The 20,468-nt window shown below is 42.4% G+C and overlaps 1 protein-coding gene across 1 annotated transcript; it reads right to left on the bottom strand.

Annotated features, from left to right (window-relative positions):
* Positions 1-10,936: 10,936 nt before the first annotated feature.
* amotl2a (angiomotin like 2a) lies at positions 10,937-19,999 on the bottom strand. The gene is made up of 11 exons (XM_062997233.1): positions 19,868-19,999; positions 18,214-19,005; positions 17,876-18,068; positions 16,791-16,935; positions 16,604-16,690; positions 14,687-14,982; positions 14,385-14,587; positions 14,190-14,291; positions 13,927-14,093; positions 13,471-13,635; positions 10,937-12,606 (listed from the first exon to the last, which is right to left on the bottom strand). The coding sequence occupies exons 2-11, from the start codon at positions 18,930-18,932 to the stop codon at positions 12,515-12,517; spliced, it is 2,169 nt and encodes a 722-aa protein (XP_062853303.1). The 5' UTR covers positions 18,933-19,005; positions 19,868-19,999; the 3' UTR covers positions 10,937-12,514.
* Positions 20,000-20,468: the final 469 nt, after the last annotated feature.

Below are 20,468 nucleotides of genomic sequence, written 5' to 3'. Positions count from 1 at the left end.
GACAAATAAACCCAGCTAGATTTTACTGTGGACCGGGAGCCAGACAGAAAGCCAGTTAAAGACCAAACGCCGGGGCATGGGGGGATTTTTTTAGCAGGAGCAGGAAGAAGAGGAGGGGGCAGATGCATTCCAAACGCAGGCCGAGCAAGACGTTTTGGAATCTCCATGGAAATGGGAGCAAAACACGACTCTTGACTGAGCTGTTTTTCCTAATCATTTTGGCTGCAGTTTGAAATAAAATGGTAAAGCTGTAGCTAATCATTTTTAGGGCTACGTGAGATCTTCTGGTGTCAAGAACTGCGTACACTCAGAAGAGTGTCATGGCAGGTTTGGGGTTTCAATACTTCTGTAATGTACTTCTTTTACAACATCCCAGGATCTAAACCAGGGGTGCCCAATACGTCGATCGTGATCTAGCAGTCGATGGCACAGTGCACGCTGGTAGATCACGCCTCATTAAAACAGGTCAACGTGATCAACATGAAATGTGGCCACTGTTTCTTTAATTTGCGGTTTGTTATCATAGATACGCCTCAGCCCGCCTAAAGCACCGCTAATCTAGAACGTTTTCATTCATCAGTAGCCAGTTTGCGCCAGTTTGCATTTTTTCTTCTATCAGTGGTGTTTAGTAATGAAGTAATAATACTTCGTTACAGTACTTAAGTATTTTTTGGAGCATCTGTACTTCATTTGAGTATAAACATTTTCGGCAACTTTTATTTTTACTCCGATACATTTGCCGTATGCAAATTCGTTACTCGTTACTTCAAAATTTGGTAGCTAAATGATCTGAGATGTGCGACAAACAGCAAGCAAGCAGGTTTGGCGAATCTGCACTTGTTAGTTAGATCAATGGTTAAACACATTAATGCGCAAGTGCAAACAAAAGTTATCTTAAAGCAGTCAGAGTTCTTCGTATCGGATGAAGCGCCTCTTATGTTTACCCAAAGATACGGAAATATCGGCATTTCAGAACAGAACTCCCCTTCCAACCTCACCAAACACACTGATGTAAGTAAAGAACAGTGGTGTATAAAGTACCTGAAGTCCATACTTGAGTAAAAGTGCAAGTATCTTACCAGAAATGTACTTTGATAGAAGTAAAAGTCACCTTTTAGAATATTACTTGAGTAGAAGTCTAAAAGTATCTGATGTTTAATGTACTCAAGTATCAAAAGTAATTTGATATAAAATGTACTTAAGTATTAAAAGTAGAAGTAAAAGTAAATGCTGTTAGTATAAATGGAAGCGGTCATTTTGAAAAACATGAAGAACCACCTTAACAACCTTTTTCCTTCCTTCCATCTGAACATGATTTGTGCCCATTCATGATTATAATCAACTGTTCACATCACCTATTTGAAATCACGTCATTATTTAGTTTTTTCTTTTTTACCTTTATTACTAGCCCTAAATTGACCTGTTCCAACTTTTTTAGAATGTGTTGTAGGCTTAAAATGCATGTATGTGTATGTTAAGAACTGTAATGAAGTTGACCAGACAAAACATGAAATATTTTGGGGTACATATAAGATGAAATAAGTGTCGATGTAAATGTAAGAAACACTGCATCTATTTTATTAACATTTTCTATTTTGTCCCATTTTTTTTATTTGGGTTGCACATTCAAGTTATAGATACTGTATATATCCCAATAACCTGAAACCACTGAATTTTGGCAGAATTAATTTGAAGCAAAACTCGAAAATAGAATATACGAAATATTTGGGTAAAATAAGCTGTATTTAAATCATCTTGTTTGGGCCAGATCTACTCCCTGATTGGCGTGTGTTAAACTAAAAAAATATTGGTATTCTTACTTTAAGAAAACACAATTTCTAACTTATATGTCGACTTGAAGCAGCAGCTGAAAATCATCCATGATAAGTTGAGTTCTTGTTAAGAACGATTACAAATGTAAAGCCGCAGCATCATTGTTTTTATTTCTTATAATTAGCATTAAGATTGTTTAGATATTTAGCTAACATTTCCAATTACATTCGAAGACACGTCCATCATTTACAGAAACTCACCTGCTGACTAATATTTCTTTAGATAACTTCTGTATTACACCGGCAGAGGAAAGATTCATGGTGTTGAGGAACATGCACGTCTGCACGTCTGTAACCCTTTAATGGTCTCAACAAAAAAAATTAATGTTTAAAAAATTATTTATTTGCTTTTCCTAGTTTTTAACTTTTTTTACTTTTCATGGATGATTTTCAGCTGCAGCTTCAAGTTTCATGTAAGTTAGAATTGGTGTTTTCTTAAAATAACGGTGTCATCTACCAATATTTTTAAGTTTAACACGTCGACCAGGGAATAGATATGGCCCGAACATGATTATTTTAATACAGTTTAATTTCCCAAATATTGAGAATGTATTGAGTCTACATACTTGTTGGGGCTGTATTTACTCCCTGGTTGACGTGTTAAACTTCAAAATATTGGTAGATGATACTGTAGTTTTATAAAAACAGACTTTCTAACCCAGATGTCAATGAACGTAACAACAACTCTTAGACTTCTATTAAAAACAAATTCAAGTGAAGTCAAGACTATTTTCTATTTTCCTCAGTAGAGACCGATTTGTTCATTTCACTCTCCGATGGCTCAAATAAATACTCTACAGATGCGTTTGAAAAACGTCGGGTTGGTAAAATTATTAGTATTTTTTAAAAGAATGTAAAAGCCAGATCTGGTTTCCTGTTGCTGCTTTTCCCTGGAAAACTACAGACGTGTGTGGAATGCGGCCGGTCTCTGCACATTCTGTAGAAGTTCAAGGGAAAAATGCACCCTGCTGTATGCAGACCGGAGCCGTGCCAAAAATGAGGTTCCTTACAGGGAGAACTTGGAGAGTACAACACACACACACACACACACACACACACACACACACACACACACACACACATATATACGTATATACACATACACACACACACACACACACACACATATATATATATACGGGTGAAAGACGAATAGGGTGTTCCAAGTACCAAAAAAATAAAATGGTTAAATTGTATAATTTTTTCATTTAATATTTTGCACAAATGTGTCACCTATGTAAATATGTATTTCTTTTCTCAGCATTTTGCTTATTTGATAGTTTTAGTGTTGACACACAACAAGGGCACAAAAATGTCATTCAGTGCAACAACTAATTTATGACAAAATACACACACAAGGAACAATCTTAGCCATTTCAAATGTATAAGTTTAGTATATCTCTTACAAAAGATTTAAAACCTCAGAAGAAACTGTACTTACTCTGTTTTGAATTTTCTGTGCATTGTTTGTACTCTAATGCGTCTTGGGATTTTGTTTATTTGTATACAAGATGTTTTTGCTACACATTCTATTCTATTTGAAACCCAATCAAACTCTGTTTTCTATGAAGCAGGCCTGGATTCTCTTGCATTCACATGAAAAAAAATATATAATGATTACTTATTACAGTTATTTTAAGCAAATGTTTTTGTTGCACTGTATGATGATTTTATGTTGCACTGAATGACATATTCCCAAATTATCCTGTTACATTAGAATATTCATGACTTAATTTGTTTTTAAGTTCTTTATTGATTAAAGTAGCAGCAGTAGAATGAAAATATGCCACACCAGTGGCAAGTATGTGTTATAATATTACTACATCATGAAAAAAGTAAGGCAATGAAAAACATAGCTAATGAAGCCATCATAACAACTTGTAAGGCACCAGAACAGTGTGGAAGTTTGGAATTTGTGTCATAACACGTGAAAAAGTTGCTGCAGTAAATCTAAATTCATTCAGCAGTAAAAACTATTTGAAGTCGCATTTTATTTCATGAACTGAACAAATGTTTTCCAGTCTTTTGTTGTTAACTTTGAGGTTCTTGCTGTACATGGCTTTGGTTCTGCGATTATGATTTTGACATCAGACTTAAGGTAGTAAATTTCATCAGGTGGATTTGGCCACACAAAGGAATTTCTGTTTCAATTTTGTAGCATGCAGCTAACTTGCACCTCATCTCCTACAGACAGCAGTACCTGCCCAACGAATGGCAGGTCATCGTACCTGACAATAACGAAATCTCAGGGACCACTTCATCAAAAACATAATTATTAATATTCATTGTAATTACTGCTCTTATTAAGGAAGACTAGAATGGAAAAAAGTGGTTTTCATATTTAAAAATAATTTTAAAACATTATAAAGTCAGTATAACAATGTCATTGTCAATTTAGTGCAACAGCGAAATTCTGTTGCACTGAATGACTGTTGTTGTACTGAATGACAGAAATTTTACTTTAGCACATTTTACAGTTATCCCAGTGGTTAGCAAAAGCTAACATTGATCTTAGCTCAAAGACATTTCTACACATATTCACATTTAAATGTTAATAACCTTGTTTGTTTACAAGATTAACCGTAATATTAGGTTTTCTGTGTTGTACTGAATGACACTCAGTTTTGTTCTTTAATGTACTGTGTCAGTAAAAAGACATTTTTATCAAATAATGTTAAAATGCTTTGACCTCGTGTGTGTGCTGAAGGGTCCCCAGGAGTCTTCTTTTGTTGTTATAATTGGTCACATGACTGCAGTAACTTGATTGCATATTAAAATAAGGCTTTTTATTAACGTTGTACTGAATGACAACTGAAGATTGGGAAAATGGGGACTGAAAGTATCCTGAATATTATTAATATTAAAAAACACATCTGATTGAATATTATTTAATTTGTCACACATGACATTTGTACAATTATGCCAAAGCAGTAAATTTAAAGTTTTACTTAAGATTAATTAGTTTTTTCTTAATGTTTTATTACTTAAAGAGGTAGGGGGACCGTTGCACTGAATGACATTTTGGGGGTTTCAAGGGTTATTTTTTCAAAAATCATACATTTTCCGTAAAAATTACTTTAGGTTTCAGTAAAGATGTACAAATGGAGTAGATTGAAGGTATATCCACTTATATTAATATAATTGTATATTATTTATCAAGTGGGGACACTAAAAAGTTACGTCTCGTCTTTGACCCGTACACACACACACACATACACACACATATACACACACAGCTGTCAACTGTTTAACAACCTTACAGAAGAGCATTTCTGCCATTTCTGCATGGACAGACAGAAAGAGAGACAGATAGATAGAGAGACATACAGACAGACAGATTGAATTAATGGATGGATAGATAGACACATAGATACATAGACAGACAGACAGACAGACAGACAGACAGACAGACAGACAGACAGACAGACAGACAGATAGATAGATAGATAGATAGATAGATAGATAGATAGACAGATAGACAGACAGATATACATATAGATAGATAAATACATAGACAGACAGACAGACAAACAGATAGATAAATAGCCAGACAGACAGACAGATAGATAAATAGCCAGACATACAGACAGATAGATAGATAGATAGATAGATAGATAGACAGACAGACAGACAGACAGACAGACAGACAGACAGACAGATTGATAGATATCTTCTTAGAAGCTTCTCACAGACAGACAGACAGACAGACAGACAGACAGACAGACAGATAGATACACAAATAGATAGATAGATAGATAGATAGATAGATAGATAGACAGACAGACAGACAGACAGACAGACAGACAGACAGACAGACAGACAGATTGATAGATAATTTCCTTTATTTATATGAATGATTTATCTCAACTGTTAGGAATTGTTGAGGCTGAAACACGTGGATTTAAAAACATCAACTAGGTAAGACTAGGTCTCCGCTGGTTAACTACACCTGAGATAAATTATATATAAATCAGATTTTTGGCTCAAATATGACTCGAATAAAATCTACAGTCGAAAAGCTCAGCACCACTCATTATTTCTCACCGTGTGAATCAAGCGTCTGACTTCCTAAGGTGGGAATTTAAACAATGCGCCGGTGCTGAGAGTGAAGAATTCTCCAGAGATTAACAGCACAGAAAGAAGAGAGCGAGGGAGGGAAGGACGAAGGCGTTCCAGACACATTTTTCTCATTAATCACTGGAGGAGTTTCAGACATCATAAAACACAACTCAGATGAAGTAATGCTCTCGCTGAACCGCCCAGGGGAGCCGTTAAAACCGACCGTAACGCCGAGCTCTCGCCAGGTTGCTAGCTGCTCTCGCGGCGTGTTTCTCAGTGTTTGGGGAGAAAGGAATGCTCGCACATCGAGATACGATCAGATTCCAGATGTTTCTTTGTCATTCAGGCATCGTTTTTCATCCGACTCAAATTACATCAACGTTTATTAGCACATCTGAGACTGTGCACACACACTGTATGGTCAAAAGTACTGGGACACCCCAATGCTAACAGTTTAGGGAAGGCCCTTTCCTGTTCCAGCTGGGTTTCTTGGGGAGTCCTGACCTCAGCCTCGTTCAACAGCTCTGGAATGAACCCAGAACACCAAAATCAGCACCCAGCCTTACAAATGCTAAATGCTGTCATTTTTTGACTGAACAGGCACAAATTCCCACAGACGTACTTCAAAGTCTTCAAAGTGAGAAGACTTCTCAGGCGAGTGGCTGTTGTTCTATCTGTACTTTAATAACATTTATTTAGAAATGGGAAGTCCAGAGAGCTCACGTTCAGGTGTCCGAATACTTGTGACCATATTTTGTAAGCAGGTTGGTAAACCGTTTTTTAACTCGTTCTGGTGTGAGTCTACCAGGTGCAGCAGTGTTGTTGGGATTTTTAAAAACACAAACATCAGTGCTTGTGATTTAATAATAATAATGATAATAATAATTATGATAATAATGATAATAATAATAATGATAATTATAATAATAATGATAATAATAATAATAATAATAATAATACGTATAATAATAATAATAATAATAATAATAATAATAATGATAATTATAATAATAATGATAATTATAATAATAATAATAATAATAATACGTATAATAATAATAATAATGATAATAATAATAATCATAATTATAATAATAATGATAATAATAATAATAATAATAATACGTATAATAATAATAATAATAATAATAATAATAATACGTATAATAATAATAATAATAATAATAATAATAATAATAATAATAATAATAATAATAAATGCAACTTAGTATGTCCAAGTAATCTGAGTGCAAGTCTTTGGAATGTAGGAGGAAACCCACACAGACACGGGGAGAACATGCAAACTCCACACAGAAAGGAACTGAATCAGTCCCCTGGGATTCAAACCCACAAGCTTCTTGTTCTATGTAGCAACAGCAAAACCCACTGAGCCACTGTACTGTCACCAGTGATCCAGTATTAAAGTATTAAAAGTTCCAGTTTTAGTAAAAAAACAAAAACACATAAATGAACCTTTGGGCGGGGCTAACAGCACTGTATGCTGTTGATTGGTTACTTGTTTGGGTTGGTTAGGTGTACCTGGTTAGTTCTAAAGGTCAAATAGTGGCCACATATTTTCTGACATCACAAATATGCTAACAATGACATTTTGTGTTTGTTCGTATTAGCGTTTGTTTTGTGATGGCACGCGAAGCACCTGAAGAATCTGTGCTCACATAACATGTACATAACATTCGTTTATCATCTGGTTTACCAGCACGTGAGAATCCAGTGTGCTGGGCAAAGGGTAGCAAACACCCTAGAACAGGTACCAGTCCATCACAGGGCAAACACACACACACACACACACACACACACACACCTGCCTAACCTGTTTTTGTACTGTGGGGAAAAAAACAGAGCACCCGGAGGAAACCCACACAGACGTGGGGAGAACATGCAAACTCCACACAGAAAGGACCCAGACCACTCCACCTGGGAATCAATATCCTATCATGTCTCTGAACCCCACCCTGACCGAGGAGGGCAATAATTAACAACCCCCCCCCCCCCCCTCTCCCGACACTTGTACAGTAGCCGACCGCTTCTTTTCACCTGCACTTTTCCCTACACAGGGATCAGTATCATGTACAGAGAGTCACACACTGCTGTCCATTATCCTCCGTCTCTGAGCAGCACCCTCGACCAGCCAGCAGAGGCCGATAGATAGACAGACAAACAGACAGACAGATAGATAGATAGATAGATAGATAGATAGATAGATAGATAGATAGATAGATAGATAGATAGACAGGAAGACAGACAGGAAGACAGACAGATAGATAGAGACAGACAGACGACATATAGATAGATAGACAGACAGACAGACAGACAGACATATAGATAGATAGATAGACAGACAGACAGACAGACAGACAGACAGAGACAGACAGACAGACAGGAAGACAGACAGATAGATAGAGACAGACAGACGACAGATAGATAGATAGATAGATAGATAGATAGATAGATAGATAGATAGATAGATAGATAGATAGATAGATAGATAGATAGATAGATAGATAGATAGATAGACAGACAGACAGACATATAGATAGATAGACAGACAGACATATACAGTGGGGTCAAAAAGTATTTAGTCAGCCACTGATTGTGCAGGTTCTCCTACTTAGAAAGATGAGAGAGGTCTGTAATTTTCATCATAGCTACACTTCAACTATGAGAGACAAAATGAGAAAAAAAAATCCAGGAAATCACATTGTAGGATTTTTAAAGAGTTTATTCGTAAATTATGGTGGAAAATAAGTATTTGGTCAATAACAAACAAGCAAGATTTCTGGCTCTCACAGACCTGTAACTTCTTCTTTAAGAAGCTCTTCTGTCCTCCACTCGTTACCTGTATTAATGGCACCTGTTTGACCTCGTTATATAAAAGACACCTGTCCACAGCCTCAAACAGTCAGACTCCAAACTCAACCATGGCCAAGACCAGAGCTGTCGAACACCAGGAAGAAAATTGTAGACCTGCACCAGGCTGGGAAGAGTGAATCTACAATAGGCAAGCAGGTTGGTGTGAATAAATCAACTGTGGGAGCAATTGTAAGAAAATGGAAGACATACAAGACCATTGATAATCTCCCTTGGGGTCAAGATCTCATCCCGTGGATCTTCCCAAGATCTTCAACCTATGATGAAAATTACAGACCTCTCTCATCTTTCTAAGTAGGAGAACCTGCACAATCAGTGGCTGACTAAATACTTTTTGGCCCCACTGTAGATAGATAGATAGATAGATAGATAGATAGATAGATAGATAGATAGATAGATAGATAGATAGATAGACAGACAGACAGACAGACAGACAGACAGACAGACAGACAGACAGACAGATATCTTGTCCATATAGTGTATCGTTTCTTATTATTAGTAATAAAGGAATACAGCTGGTGTCTGTGCTCAGATAAATAGGGCTAGTTTGGAAGTTAACAAGCATTATAACGTAAACACAACAGCCAGCAGAGGCCGTAGTTGCAGCAGCGTCTGTGTGTAGATGCCGGGCTGACCAATAGCAGAGCTGAGAATCAAACCCACAAGCTTAAGATCTACATTTGCTAATTTTTATTATACGTTAGCCAATTGTTAGCCAGCTACATTAAAAATGAGAGGATGTTTTTGTTCCTGGACGCAGATGGCCGATGTGAACGCTCCTCTGTGTGAACGTTCCAGCTAAATTAAAAATGAAAGGACGTTTTTCTGGGTGATGTTCAGGAACGCTCCTCTGTGTGTTAATGCTCCTCTGAACATTCCAGCTAAATAAAGCAGCTCGGTGGCCGTACAGGAGTGCATATGTGGAGTGATGGACGGATCTCCTGTGCAGGTTGGTGCTAGCTCTGAAGCCGGTGGTAGAACTGTTTCCTCGTGTCTTCTCCTCAGTGCTGTGAGAGATACCAATCATACCGGAGATGGGACTCAGATTAGAGGAGTTTGTACAGACTTGCACTGGTTAAAAAAAAGTTCATTCTCTGGCTTTTTTACATTCCAGACAGGGCATGGTCGTCAGGGTGTGTGATCCACATCTACACGTGCTTGTTAATCTAGGGTGACCATATTTTGGTTTTTCATGTAACTGGTGGTACCATTACTGTGTGTATAAAGTCGGGGCTTAAATATTAATGCATCAATAATCATCCAACTATGTTATTAAGCAGCTACTTTTTAACAAGACGACTAACGGCATTTATAATCCTATTACTGTGATTTTCTGATGTTTATTATGTTCTCTATTGCATGTTTAGTGTGTAGTTGTTCTATATCTTGTGGAAATGGAGCATTTTAGCCATGAAAACAGTAAATACTTTGTTTATTCGAGGAATGAGCTGCTCACTCAACGAACAACTGGGCAACAACAACATAACACAGCTTAATTTGTCTTTTCTTTAATTTCCTTTGGGATCAATAAAGTATCTGTCTGTCTGTCTGTCCATTCATCCTTTGGGATCAATAAAGTATCTATTTATCTGTCTGTCTGTCTGTCTGTCCATCCTTCAAGATCAATAATGTATCTATCTATCTATCTGTCTGTCTGTTCATCCTTTGGGATCAATAAAGTATCTATCTATCTATCTATCTATCTATCTATCTATCTATCTATCTATCTATCTATCTATCTATCTATCTATCCTTCAGGATCAATAAAGTGTCTGTCTGTCTATCTATCTATCTATCTATCTATCTATCTATCTATCTATCTATCTATCTATCTATCTATCTATCTATCCTTCAGGATCAATAAAGTGTCTGTCCGTCCGTCCGTCCGTCCGTCCATCCGTCCATCCATCCATCCATCCATCTATCCTTCAGGATCAATAAAGTATCTGTCTATAAATTTACCTATCAAGTGAAATGATTGCCTATAGGTGTACGGTCATGATTGCCTATAGGTATTTTAACGTCATGTTTTATACTTGATTCATCAGTTTGTTCATCAAGTGCTGACCGAGCCCATCCCTGCTTAGCTTCTGAGATCAGTCGGTATATAAATATTATATACTGTATAAGGAATATAAATAAGGCAAGACAACATGTTTGAAAAGATAATATATTAAGGTTTTATTTGTATTACTGAAATGTTAATGGCATACAAAATCCCATCGCAGAATTCACAGCAACGTCTAAGTATGGTTCAACCAGACCGAGCAGGGCATCTACACGTGACCTTACAACTGCTCATAGTTTATAATTATATAACTTATTCTGTAATGCAAATCTTTGGCATTATGTTCACTAGATACTATAAAAGCAATACTATACAAAATATATTAACATCTTCTCTTTTCCCAACAGTCCTCACTGTAAACAGTCCCAAGGAGCAAAACCTGCACGCCTCCAGTACAAACCATCGACCAGCAAGAGGTTTGTACTGGAGGGTAAAAGGGGAATAAAAGTCGAGCTCGGTGATGGTACAGGATGTGGTGCAATACTGATTACCAACACTTCCAGTCTGACGTAGAATGTGGCTTTCCATTTCCAACAGGGTACATTTTTTTAGCCTTGCTTTACTGGGCACTGGCGAATTCACATCATAGGCTGGCACGGAGTGACCGCAGAAATGTAATGTAAGTTAAGACAGTAACGTATATAAGATCGAATATAGTCGCGACGTCGTCGTCCACAGTAGGACCGGCTACCGTGAAATAAATAGAGCCAGAAGACGGAATAGTAGCACGTATGCCAACCATCTCACACAGACCAGGGGTCAGTGCCTGTTTCACCAAGCAGAAACATTCCAGACTGGAAGACTTTAGCTCCTGAAGCTCGAAGGCATGCCGGTATGGGCCCAAAATGATAATCTGGCATTTCAAGCATCCCTGTGTGTCTCTAAATGAGTCTGGAAGGTGCCCGGCTGTCCGTAAAAGGAGGCATCTCATTCCGCTGGTTAAAAATGGGGAGCCCAATAACAGAAACGCCAACTGTAATGTTAATTTGGTCAAAGGGAGTGTCCAGTCGCATCCAGTCGATGGTTATTTACCCAACTATTCTGGTAAACTGTTTAATCCATGGCCTGTATGGTATAGCTGGCATAGCGCAAGACATACTGTTCTTTTTTGAGCCTGGTTTAACAGAACAACCAGTGATAAACGTGTGTGTGTGTGTGTGTGTGTGTGTGTGTTTTAACCAGGAATGGATACAGAATGGAGTAGAAAAGCTATACTAAGTCGGAACAGGAACATCTCTTGTCACGCCACCATGACGGCAATATCAAAACCGGACATTCAGACACGGTCGCCCGCATACACTCGAAACAAACCTCACACTCGGTTCAGCAGCAGTCGTCAGAAATATAAATACACAAAAGCTTCCATTATATTAACATATCATAGTAACAGTCCTCGATCTGCTCCGTTTCACAGCAGCCTCTGTACAAGTACCTCGGGAGTACATTCGAGGCCAGCTTGGATGTGTCCGTTTCTCCGCAGCCAAGGGAGCTCAGCTCTCCTGTCCGCACCGGCGAAACTCCGGATCCGGATTCCTCCTCTTACAGACGGGCGCCTGCTCAAACACCAGGTTTGCTCGACGTTCCCGATTCCGCCCCGCAGATCTAGATTCCGATATATACGGCGTCGAGCCGAATCCTGTTCCTGCGCCAAGTGGGCGAGAGTTCTTCAGATGAGAATTTCCACTACGTCGTCGTCGCTCTTAGCACCGCTCGGCGTATGGGTGGGAGTCTGCGTCTGGGCGATCTTCGTGGACGGATCTGCAGGTGAGACGGAAGAGGTCGCGAATGTTAGACCAAAGGATGCATGGGTTACACTTTAACCTCAACTTCAAAGAGAAACATGTGCTTTTATTTTAGAGAAATGGCAAATGCCATGAAATGTATAATCTTAATGAAAAATATTCTATTATTATTATTCTAATCTATTATTATATTATTTTAATAATGAGTCCAAAACAGTAAAAATAACCCTTTCATTGAACCCAAAATGCTGGCTGTTTAGCACAGGAGTCTACCATGTTTGCGTTTGACAAATGCATGGCCTGTTAGGACCTGTGTTTTTAAATTCGATCCCCAGGCAGGGCGGTCCGGGTCCTTTCTGTGCGGAGTTTGCATGTTCCCGTGTCTGCATGGGTTTCCTCCCACAGTCCAAAAACATGCAGTCAGGTTAATTGGAGACACAGAATTGCCCTATAGGTGAATGTGTGTGTGTGTCTGCCCTGCGATGGACTGGCACCCCGTCCAGGGTGTTACTGTGTGCCTTGCGCCCATTGAAAAGCTGGGATAGGCTCCAGCACCCCCCCACGACCCTGATTGGATAAGCGGTTAAGAAAGTGAGTGAGCGAGTGTTTCAGCAGCAGTTGCTAACACGTGCTTCCAAATTTGCAGGAACAGTTTAGGGAAGGCCCTAGACATGAAGAAAAGCTCGGTTAAAAAGAAACACCTTCTGGAATGAACCGGAATATCAACTAATTAGCCAATGCTCAAACTATGTGGGCACAAATTCCCACAGATATGAATCAAAGTCTTGTGAGAAGCCTTTTTGAAATGGTTGCCAGATGTCTAAATACTTTACGCCACATAGCGTACTGTATTCGAGCAGGGTTATACCCCGGTACACACCTGAGCCTGGCGACAGTGTGTTTCCTGCCGGTTCCGATACGACAGTCGTGTCGTCCTGTGTCCCGTCGCACTGCGTGCTGCTGTCCCGGCTCAGAGTCTTGGTTAGCGCACAGGGCGCTGGCGGCATGGTCGCCGTAGCTGTCTGGTCATCCGATAGGCTCTTCCCTGTCGACACAGACAGAAAAAGGAAGCAATTAAATCACCGGCTCTCACACAGATGCTTTTTTAAGCCCCCGTCGCCCCGTTTCGTTTGAAACATCTGCTCCCAGGAAGAAATCCCGAGCTATTCCGGAGAGGCTATTCCAGAACACGAGGCGCGGCGACGCCGGCAGTCTGAACGGCATTATTTTGGACAGGCGCATTCCTTTCGGGTCAACTCTACATAGCTTTGCTCCGAATAAGTCTCCAGTTGTCTGGATAACAGCACATATGGAATGCCAGCGTCTGGGCTCTCACCTTTGGGACGGACGGCGGTCATGGTGGCGGCGGTGCAGATGGACGGGACGGAACGGGCCGGCCGGAGACCCGCGAGTTCTTGGCGAGCCTGTTCCTTGCGGGAGCGCTCTTGCAGGACTTTGATCATAGCGTCCTTCTCGAGGAGCTTGGCGTAGAGAGCTCGGATTCTAAACAAAACAAAAAATACAAATGTTTTAACATCTAGACTTCAGATTTTCCCAGAAAGGTCTCGATTGGTGGCATCTTGGACTAAAAGAAAGTACCTGCTCTCCATCTCCTGATGCCTGTGCTCAGACGTTGGCAGCACCTCGGTGAAGCTGCTGTTGGGCGATTGCCGAGGGGAATGGTTGATGATCGTTGTATCCCTGCCGTGACAAAAGAAAAGAGTTAAAGCCACACCGAAGACCACAAGACTCCTGATCCTGGGCGTTCTCTCCTCAAGGAGCTCGGTGACTTACCTCTGGGCAGCAGCGGTGGCGGCAGCATCCATGGCAAACTGGCGCATCGTGCTCTCCTCGAGATATTTCTGCTCCCAGCGTGTGATATCTGCTTCTAAAGCCAAGATGCGTTCCTCTCTTTCCCTCAGTCGCTGCTGCAAGGACGAGGCACTCAGGACGGAGGTGGCACCGCTGTTGTTTGCCCACTGGCCTTGAGACTGCCACTAAAGAAAGAAAGAAAGGAAGGAAAACGATTAGTAAGGAATAATTGATATAAAAACAAGCTGTTTGACGTTCCTTGACCTAAACGGTTCGGACTTTACCTGCTGTGCCCTCAAACTCTTCAACTCCTGCTCCAGTCTGGTCCGAAGCTTCATCTCCAGCGCTTCCCTCTTCTCGCAGGCGGCCTGAAGCTGAGCCAGGGCGCTCTGCAGCCTCTCCACTTTCTCCACGTAGGCTCGTTTTTTTCTCAGCTCGTCCTCCAGCGTCCGGTTCCTCGACTGAGCCGAGACCAGGGCTTGCTCCAGGGCTTCCCGTCGCCGGGACCAGTCGTCCCCGGAGGCTCTGAGGCGCTGCAGCTCACGCTCTAGGCGCTCGCATTCTCGCTGATGCTCCTCATCTAGAAAGACAGAAAAGAAACGTTTAGAAGGTGGTGCGTACCTTTACTGGGACATGCTGTTCCAGCATCCAGTGTTAATGCATTTTTCAGATATTTCCATCCAAGCAAGTAAAGGGGTAAAGGCATTTCCCAAGGGCCCAAGGGTGGCAGCCTGCTGGTGGGAACCCTCAACCTGAAGTATTGTGATGGTTCTGCCACAGCTAACCTCTAGTATTTCTGGCATGTCTCCGTATTATAATAAATTGCGTCAGCGAGGCAAGGAATGCAACAGACAACGAGAGTAGTTGTTAAGAGGGCCGCATAACGACCAGCGACTACGACACTTAAGGTCCAGGGCGTGCCCGCAGCATTCCCCGGGTCTTGTCTCCATTCTAACAGATCCTCGTGAGACGGCCTTCCCACAGACGTCTAGGACAATACGATCCTGCTCGATTTACACGCTGTCCTGCGACCTGACCCGCCAACGATCCGGCAGACTCCCAAGCCTAGCCTGGGCTGCAATTTGGTGAACCCCAATTAGCGCTGAACGCTTCGGGACACGTTTAACCGCGGCGGGTCTGTTATTGTCCGAGCGCGCTGGAGGAAGAAAACAAGAGAGAATGAGTTGAGTCGGATTCTCTTGGCTCTCGCTGACTGATCCCTGATTATACGACTCGAAACGACCGGGTTGGAATGGAATGCAGAGTTCCTCTTATCCACTTACGCACACAGGCAAGTCTTTATATCCGCTGCCGCTCTGGAATGGCTTTGGCCGACTGGTAAACAAGTCGCGCGAATGCCTCGTCAAGGTCACGGTGTTATCGCACTTAAGCTGAATCGACTCCTTGGGCTTAAAGTCGACCAGAACTGATATGTCAGAATGTAAAAATAGACAAACTGGTCAAGCTAGCGGGGGAAAAAATCCCATTATATAACAAGGCAGGGATTGTGTGCAGCTTTCGGGTTCAAGGTCCAAATAACTGTTTTAGCGAGAGGCCTGTGAGCTTGTAATCAGGAAGCATACCAGAACAAATACCAGTCAAACATGGCACAACCATTTGCAACCGGATACCTTGGTGCCTGGTGTTGCACAATGCCTGTTTACTTCTCTGCGATTTTTGCATTCTTCATACCCAAAGAAGGAAAGGTATTAAGCTGGGTCTTTGCCTAAATCTGCTAAACCTTCCCGAGAAGGCAGGTTTGGGCCTCCTTGGCAGAGCTGAGGGGGTAGGGGGGCATTCCAGACGAACAGAATAGCCCAGAATACCTAAAATATTTCAGGAATCCGGGCCGCGTTTACAGGCGCTGTTCATAATGAGCGGCCCTCGGAGTTTGTAAAGAGTACGTTCCCCTTCCTCGGGCCTCCGTTACAAGCTACAAAAGAGCCACGGCTAAAAGCGAACTTAACGTGCTGGCGCAATTTGTCAAAGTTGAGCTGGCCTTTGCAACGCTAACAGGAGCGTAATCTTGGAATGCGATTTGTCAAAACAAGAGCTTTGTCAGGAATTGCAGCTATTGCAGACATGCAAAGGAGTGCTGCAGTGCACCAGGAATGTCGCAATAACAAATAAAAAAGCCTAAATGTTTTCACCAGCCCAGGGTTTAACAATAAATTAAGAAGGATCGCTGGATTTGTACATACTCTGCTCGGCCAGTTTGGCAAAGACGTGCTGGCTGCGATCTTCATCTTCCACGGCAGCTCTCTGTTTGCTCGCAGTTTCCAGGCGCTCTAAAATAAGACACAGATTTTAAAATCAAGCGCCCGTCCAAACCTCTTGCGTTTAAACAGGATTTATCGGCGTACGAAACCTCTACGGAGCACAACTCACCCCTGAGGTCTCTGTTGAAATCATGGAGCCTCTTGATTTCGCATTCCAGCTTGTTCCTCATGGTCTTTTCCAGCGCCTCTCGCTTGGCCGAGCCCCTCATGAGCGTCTCGTACGCCTCGGATATCCTCTGGATCTCCTGCTCCAGCTGAAGGGGAAGCAGAAGCGGCATTGTCAGGTACATCAAAGCTAGATTAAAGGAAGCTTTTTATGAGGTATACCTGAAGGTAACCGAGCCAAGATCGGTGTGAACAAGAGTCAGGGAGGAATGCGCTTGGCCCCCGGGTGCTTGTTTCGCCTGCCCGCGAGTGAATCACTCTCTCACGGGGCGGTTTGGGGACTGGGAATTGAATCAACATTCCTGAAAGGGTGCTTATAAGTCCCAGGTGTTTGAACATACGCCAAAGGTGAAGGCCCGGGAACAAAGAAACAGGATGTGTACCGACCGAGCCTTGACACATCAGCCCGCATACTCGCCTTCCTATGCCTAGACATATCTGGGTTGCTATCAAAAGGACAGGACCAAACGGTAGATAAATCATAGACACGCTCCATCCAAACGCAGGATCTACGTTTGGGGGTGAAAGTAAAGAGGCCATTCATTCTGGGATCCCACAGCTGTGGGGTTCGCCTGTCAGCCGCAGGCCGTCCCGAATCCCCCCCGCGCACCCGGGCACACTCGGAGGAGCTAAGGCATCTGCACCAACTGGCAGACAAAGGAGCTTAAAGACATCCAACCCCCCCTCCTTCCTTCCCGAAACATTAGGGGGCTATGTTTCAGTTTATGGCCTATTGATCCAAAAAGACAAATAAATCCTTTAAAAAAACCCAGCTAGAGTGACGGGTGAATCTGTTTCCCCTTTGTTTGGTTTACATTCTGGTTAAAAATGCGTTAATTCGCTTTGCTTGTGGTGGCTGAATGGAATTCTAGGAAATTTCCCAGTCACATAGTTGATCTATTGACCAACCACCAAACCGAAACCCTTCTGCCTCCCTGCGCCCGTCCAAATCTACAGATAATCTCTCTGGAATGCGCTGTTGGCGGGGCCATAAACACGACGAACCCTCCGCGAGTGCGGTTTTATTACCTTTTGCAGTCTGGCCGCCTTCTCGCTGTAGCTCTCCACTTCCCTTCTTAGCCTTTCGTTTTCTTTCATCAGAAGCTCCATTTGAGGGTTGGGCGCTGCGATGCTGTAGCCTCCGACGATGACTTCCTGGCCAGCAGGGGTCGCCGTGGGGAGGGCGTTGCTTCGGGAAACTTGGGTCTGTGGCTGAACATACCTGGTGAAAAGACAAAGACAGATGCAACCGGGTTTAGGAATCAAGTCTACACTACATACTAAAGGTGTGGGGATTAAAGGTACCCATGGGGTGTACCCTTGAGGGTTTGTGGCAGGGTAGAGTTCTGATTGGGTGCCCTATTTACCTGTGATGCTGGGAGTGGAAAGCAGGCGGCTCCCGGTAATAGTGTCCGTTTTCTTGGGAATGGCTCAGCATATAGGCAGGGGACTTGACCATGAACGGATACTCCGGTGGCGGCCCGCGCTGATCTACCGGATCGTACACGGCGGCTCCAGCGGTACCCGACAGCTGGGGGTAGCTGTGCGACGAGGTCATGGGCACTTGGTCTTGGGCAGCATTCCTTTCCAGCGAAAGCTGCATGAGGCGCTCGCTCAAAGACCGCGCATGTTCCAGTTTCAGATCCCACACTCCCAAATCCTGTTCCACCCCCGAGTCTGGGCTGAAGACCTCCAGCCCGGTCTGTTTAATAAGACTAGCCTGACCCCTCTGGGCGGCCAGATACTGCGAGTGCGCTTTGGCCTCCTCGTAGGTGGGTAGCTCCTCCGTGTGGAGCTGGTAGAGGTGGCACGCGGGGCTTTCGGTGTGCTGGTAGTCGCTCTGGTGCTCCTGGCCTTGAGGTTCCTGGCGCATAGACGTCTGGAAGAAGTGCGACTCCTCTTGCGTGAGGCTCTCCAGAGATGACCGAGGGCTGCCGGCGCCTCCGCCGCTGCTGCTGCTGCTCCCGCGGAGAGCCTGCTGCTGGATTGCCAGGAGGGCTCGGGTATCGGTGGGGTTCCCGTAACGAAGCTGCTCCTGGATGAGTCGGTGCAGTACCGTGCTCGAAGACTCCTCTGCGGTTCTCATTTCAGTCGGATATGGTGCACGACGGTTGATATGTAAGCTTTGTGTGGCTGAATCTCTGTCCTGATTGGTGGACCTGGAATTGCAAGGAAAAATATTAACTTATTAGTCCATTAGCAATAAAATAATAGTAAGGTAATGACCCTAACGCAACCCAGAAGGACAAACCTTATCTTAAACTATATCCGGCATATTTTCCTCTCTGGTGTTCATGTTATCTATAGTTCTGAACATGCGTTTAAGCAATCAAGAGACCGAGATAAGGGTGAACAGAAGGTTTAAATAAAATAAATTGCTGGTTCAATATTGACAATGTGTGTTTTATATAATAATAAATTTTATCCCCTCGGTTTTACAAAGAAGGGGTTGTTTTTTATTTTATTTTATTTTTACACCAGCCATTGCGTTCGATTCCTTTCCATTGCCTCACTTAACAGGCTAAATACTTCACAAGAGAGGGGTAGAAGGGTACATTTAGGATTCGTATTAGCCCTAATGCTCCAGAATAGATAAAAACACATGAATAGATCAGACTGCACAACGTCTCATTTTCAGAGCTTATAATAAACATATAAAGCTTATAATAAAGTTGTACCAAGCAAATACAAGCAAGTCGAAATCATTCTTTTTAAAGGGTTGCACACTATAAAAGCAGCAAACAGACACAAGAAAAATTTAAAAATATAATAAAAAGCTTTACTTATAAAAAATACTTTTGGAAGCATAGAACAAATTAACTGGTTTGTAAAGGTTAAGTTTAGAATTTATGCCTTATATGCCTTATAATAAGCAACCAAGTAAGTCCTGATCCACGTTCCAACTCAAGTGTAAACCTAAACTTTCACGCAGGCCTGTTTCCCAGCGACCCCGTATTTGCTGGTTACCAGTTTGCCAGGAACTGGGCCACCACCACACAATCCAAATAAAACAAACCTTACCGAATTCAGAGGCGCATCCCGGACAGAATACAGAAGCGCTCCGGTGTGTTCCCGTGTTAGTCCCGTGTTAGTCCTGTACTGTGGGCTCCTATAGGTGAAGCAGGACTCGCATTATGATCCCTTGGTGTTCCTCTCTCGTGTTCCTGGGGCAGAATGAAGCAGGACGAAGCGCTCCGGTTAATAAAGCGCTGCGCGATTGTTCGGCGCCTCTGGAATGCGCGGAATGCGAAGCCCGTGCGCGCCCCCGCCGGAGCGGACACGCGGACAGAGAGAGTGAGAGTGGGGGAAGGGTGGCGCGCACAGAGAAGCGTGTGCACTGTGTGCAAACAAAACACCAACAAGCACTAATCAAACTATTCTTTCTTTCTTTTTTGGTTTGTTTTTACGTACAACTTTACCCTGGTCGAAGTCGCAGTGGGTCCGGTGAAACCTGTTACAACTGGACATAAGACAGACAGTCCTTACATATTCCTTACAATCCACCGTCTGGCATATTTATATTTATTTAAGAAAATTCTCACAGACACTCGAGGGGAGCATACTGTGTTAATAATAACTACATACAGTATATGTAGTGTTAATAATTAAACTACATCATGGT

Source organism: Trichomycterus rosablanca, chromosome 6 (assembly GCF_030014385.1).
Source record: "Trichomycterus rosablanca isolate fTriRos1 chromosome 6, fTriRos1.hap1, whole genome shotgun sequence".
Lineage (NCBI taxonomy): Eukaryota > Metazoa > Chordata > Actinopteri > Siluriformes > Trichomycteridae > Trichomycterus > Trichomycterus rosablanca.
This window is presented reverse-complemented; position numbering and strand designations above follow the sequence as displayed.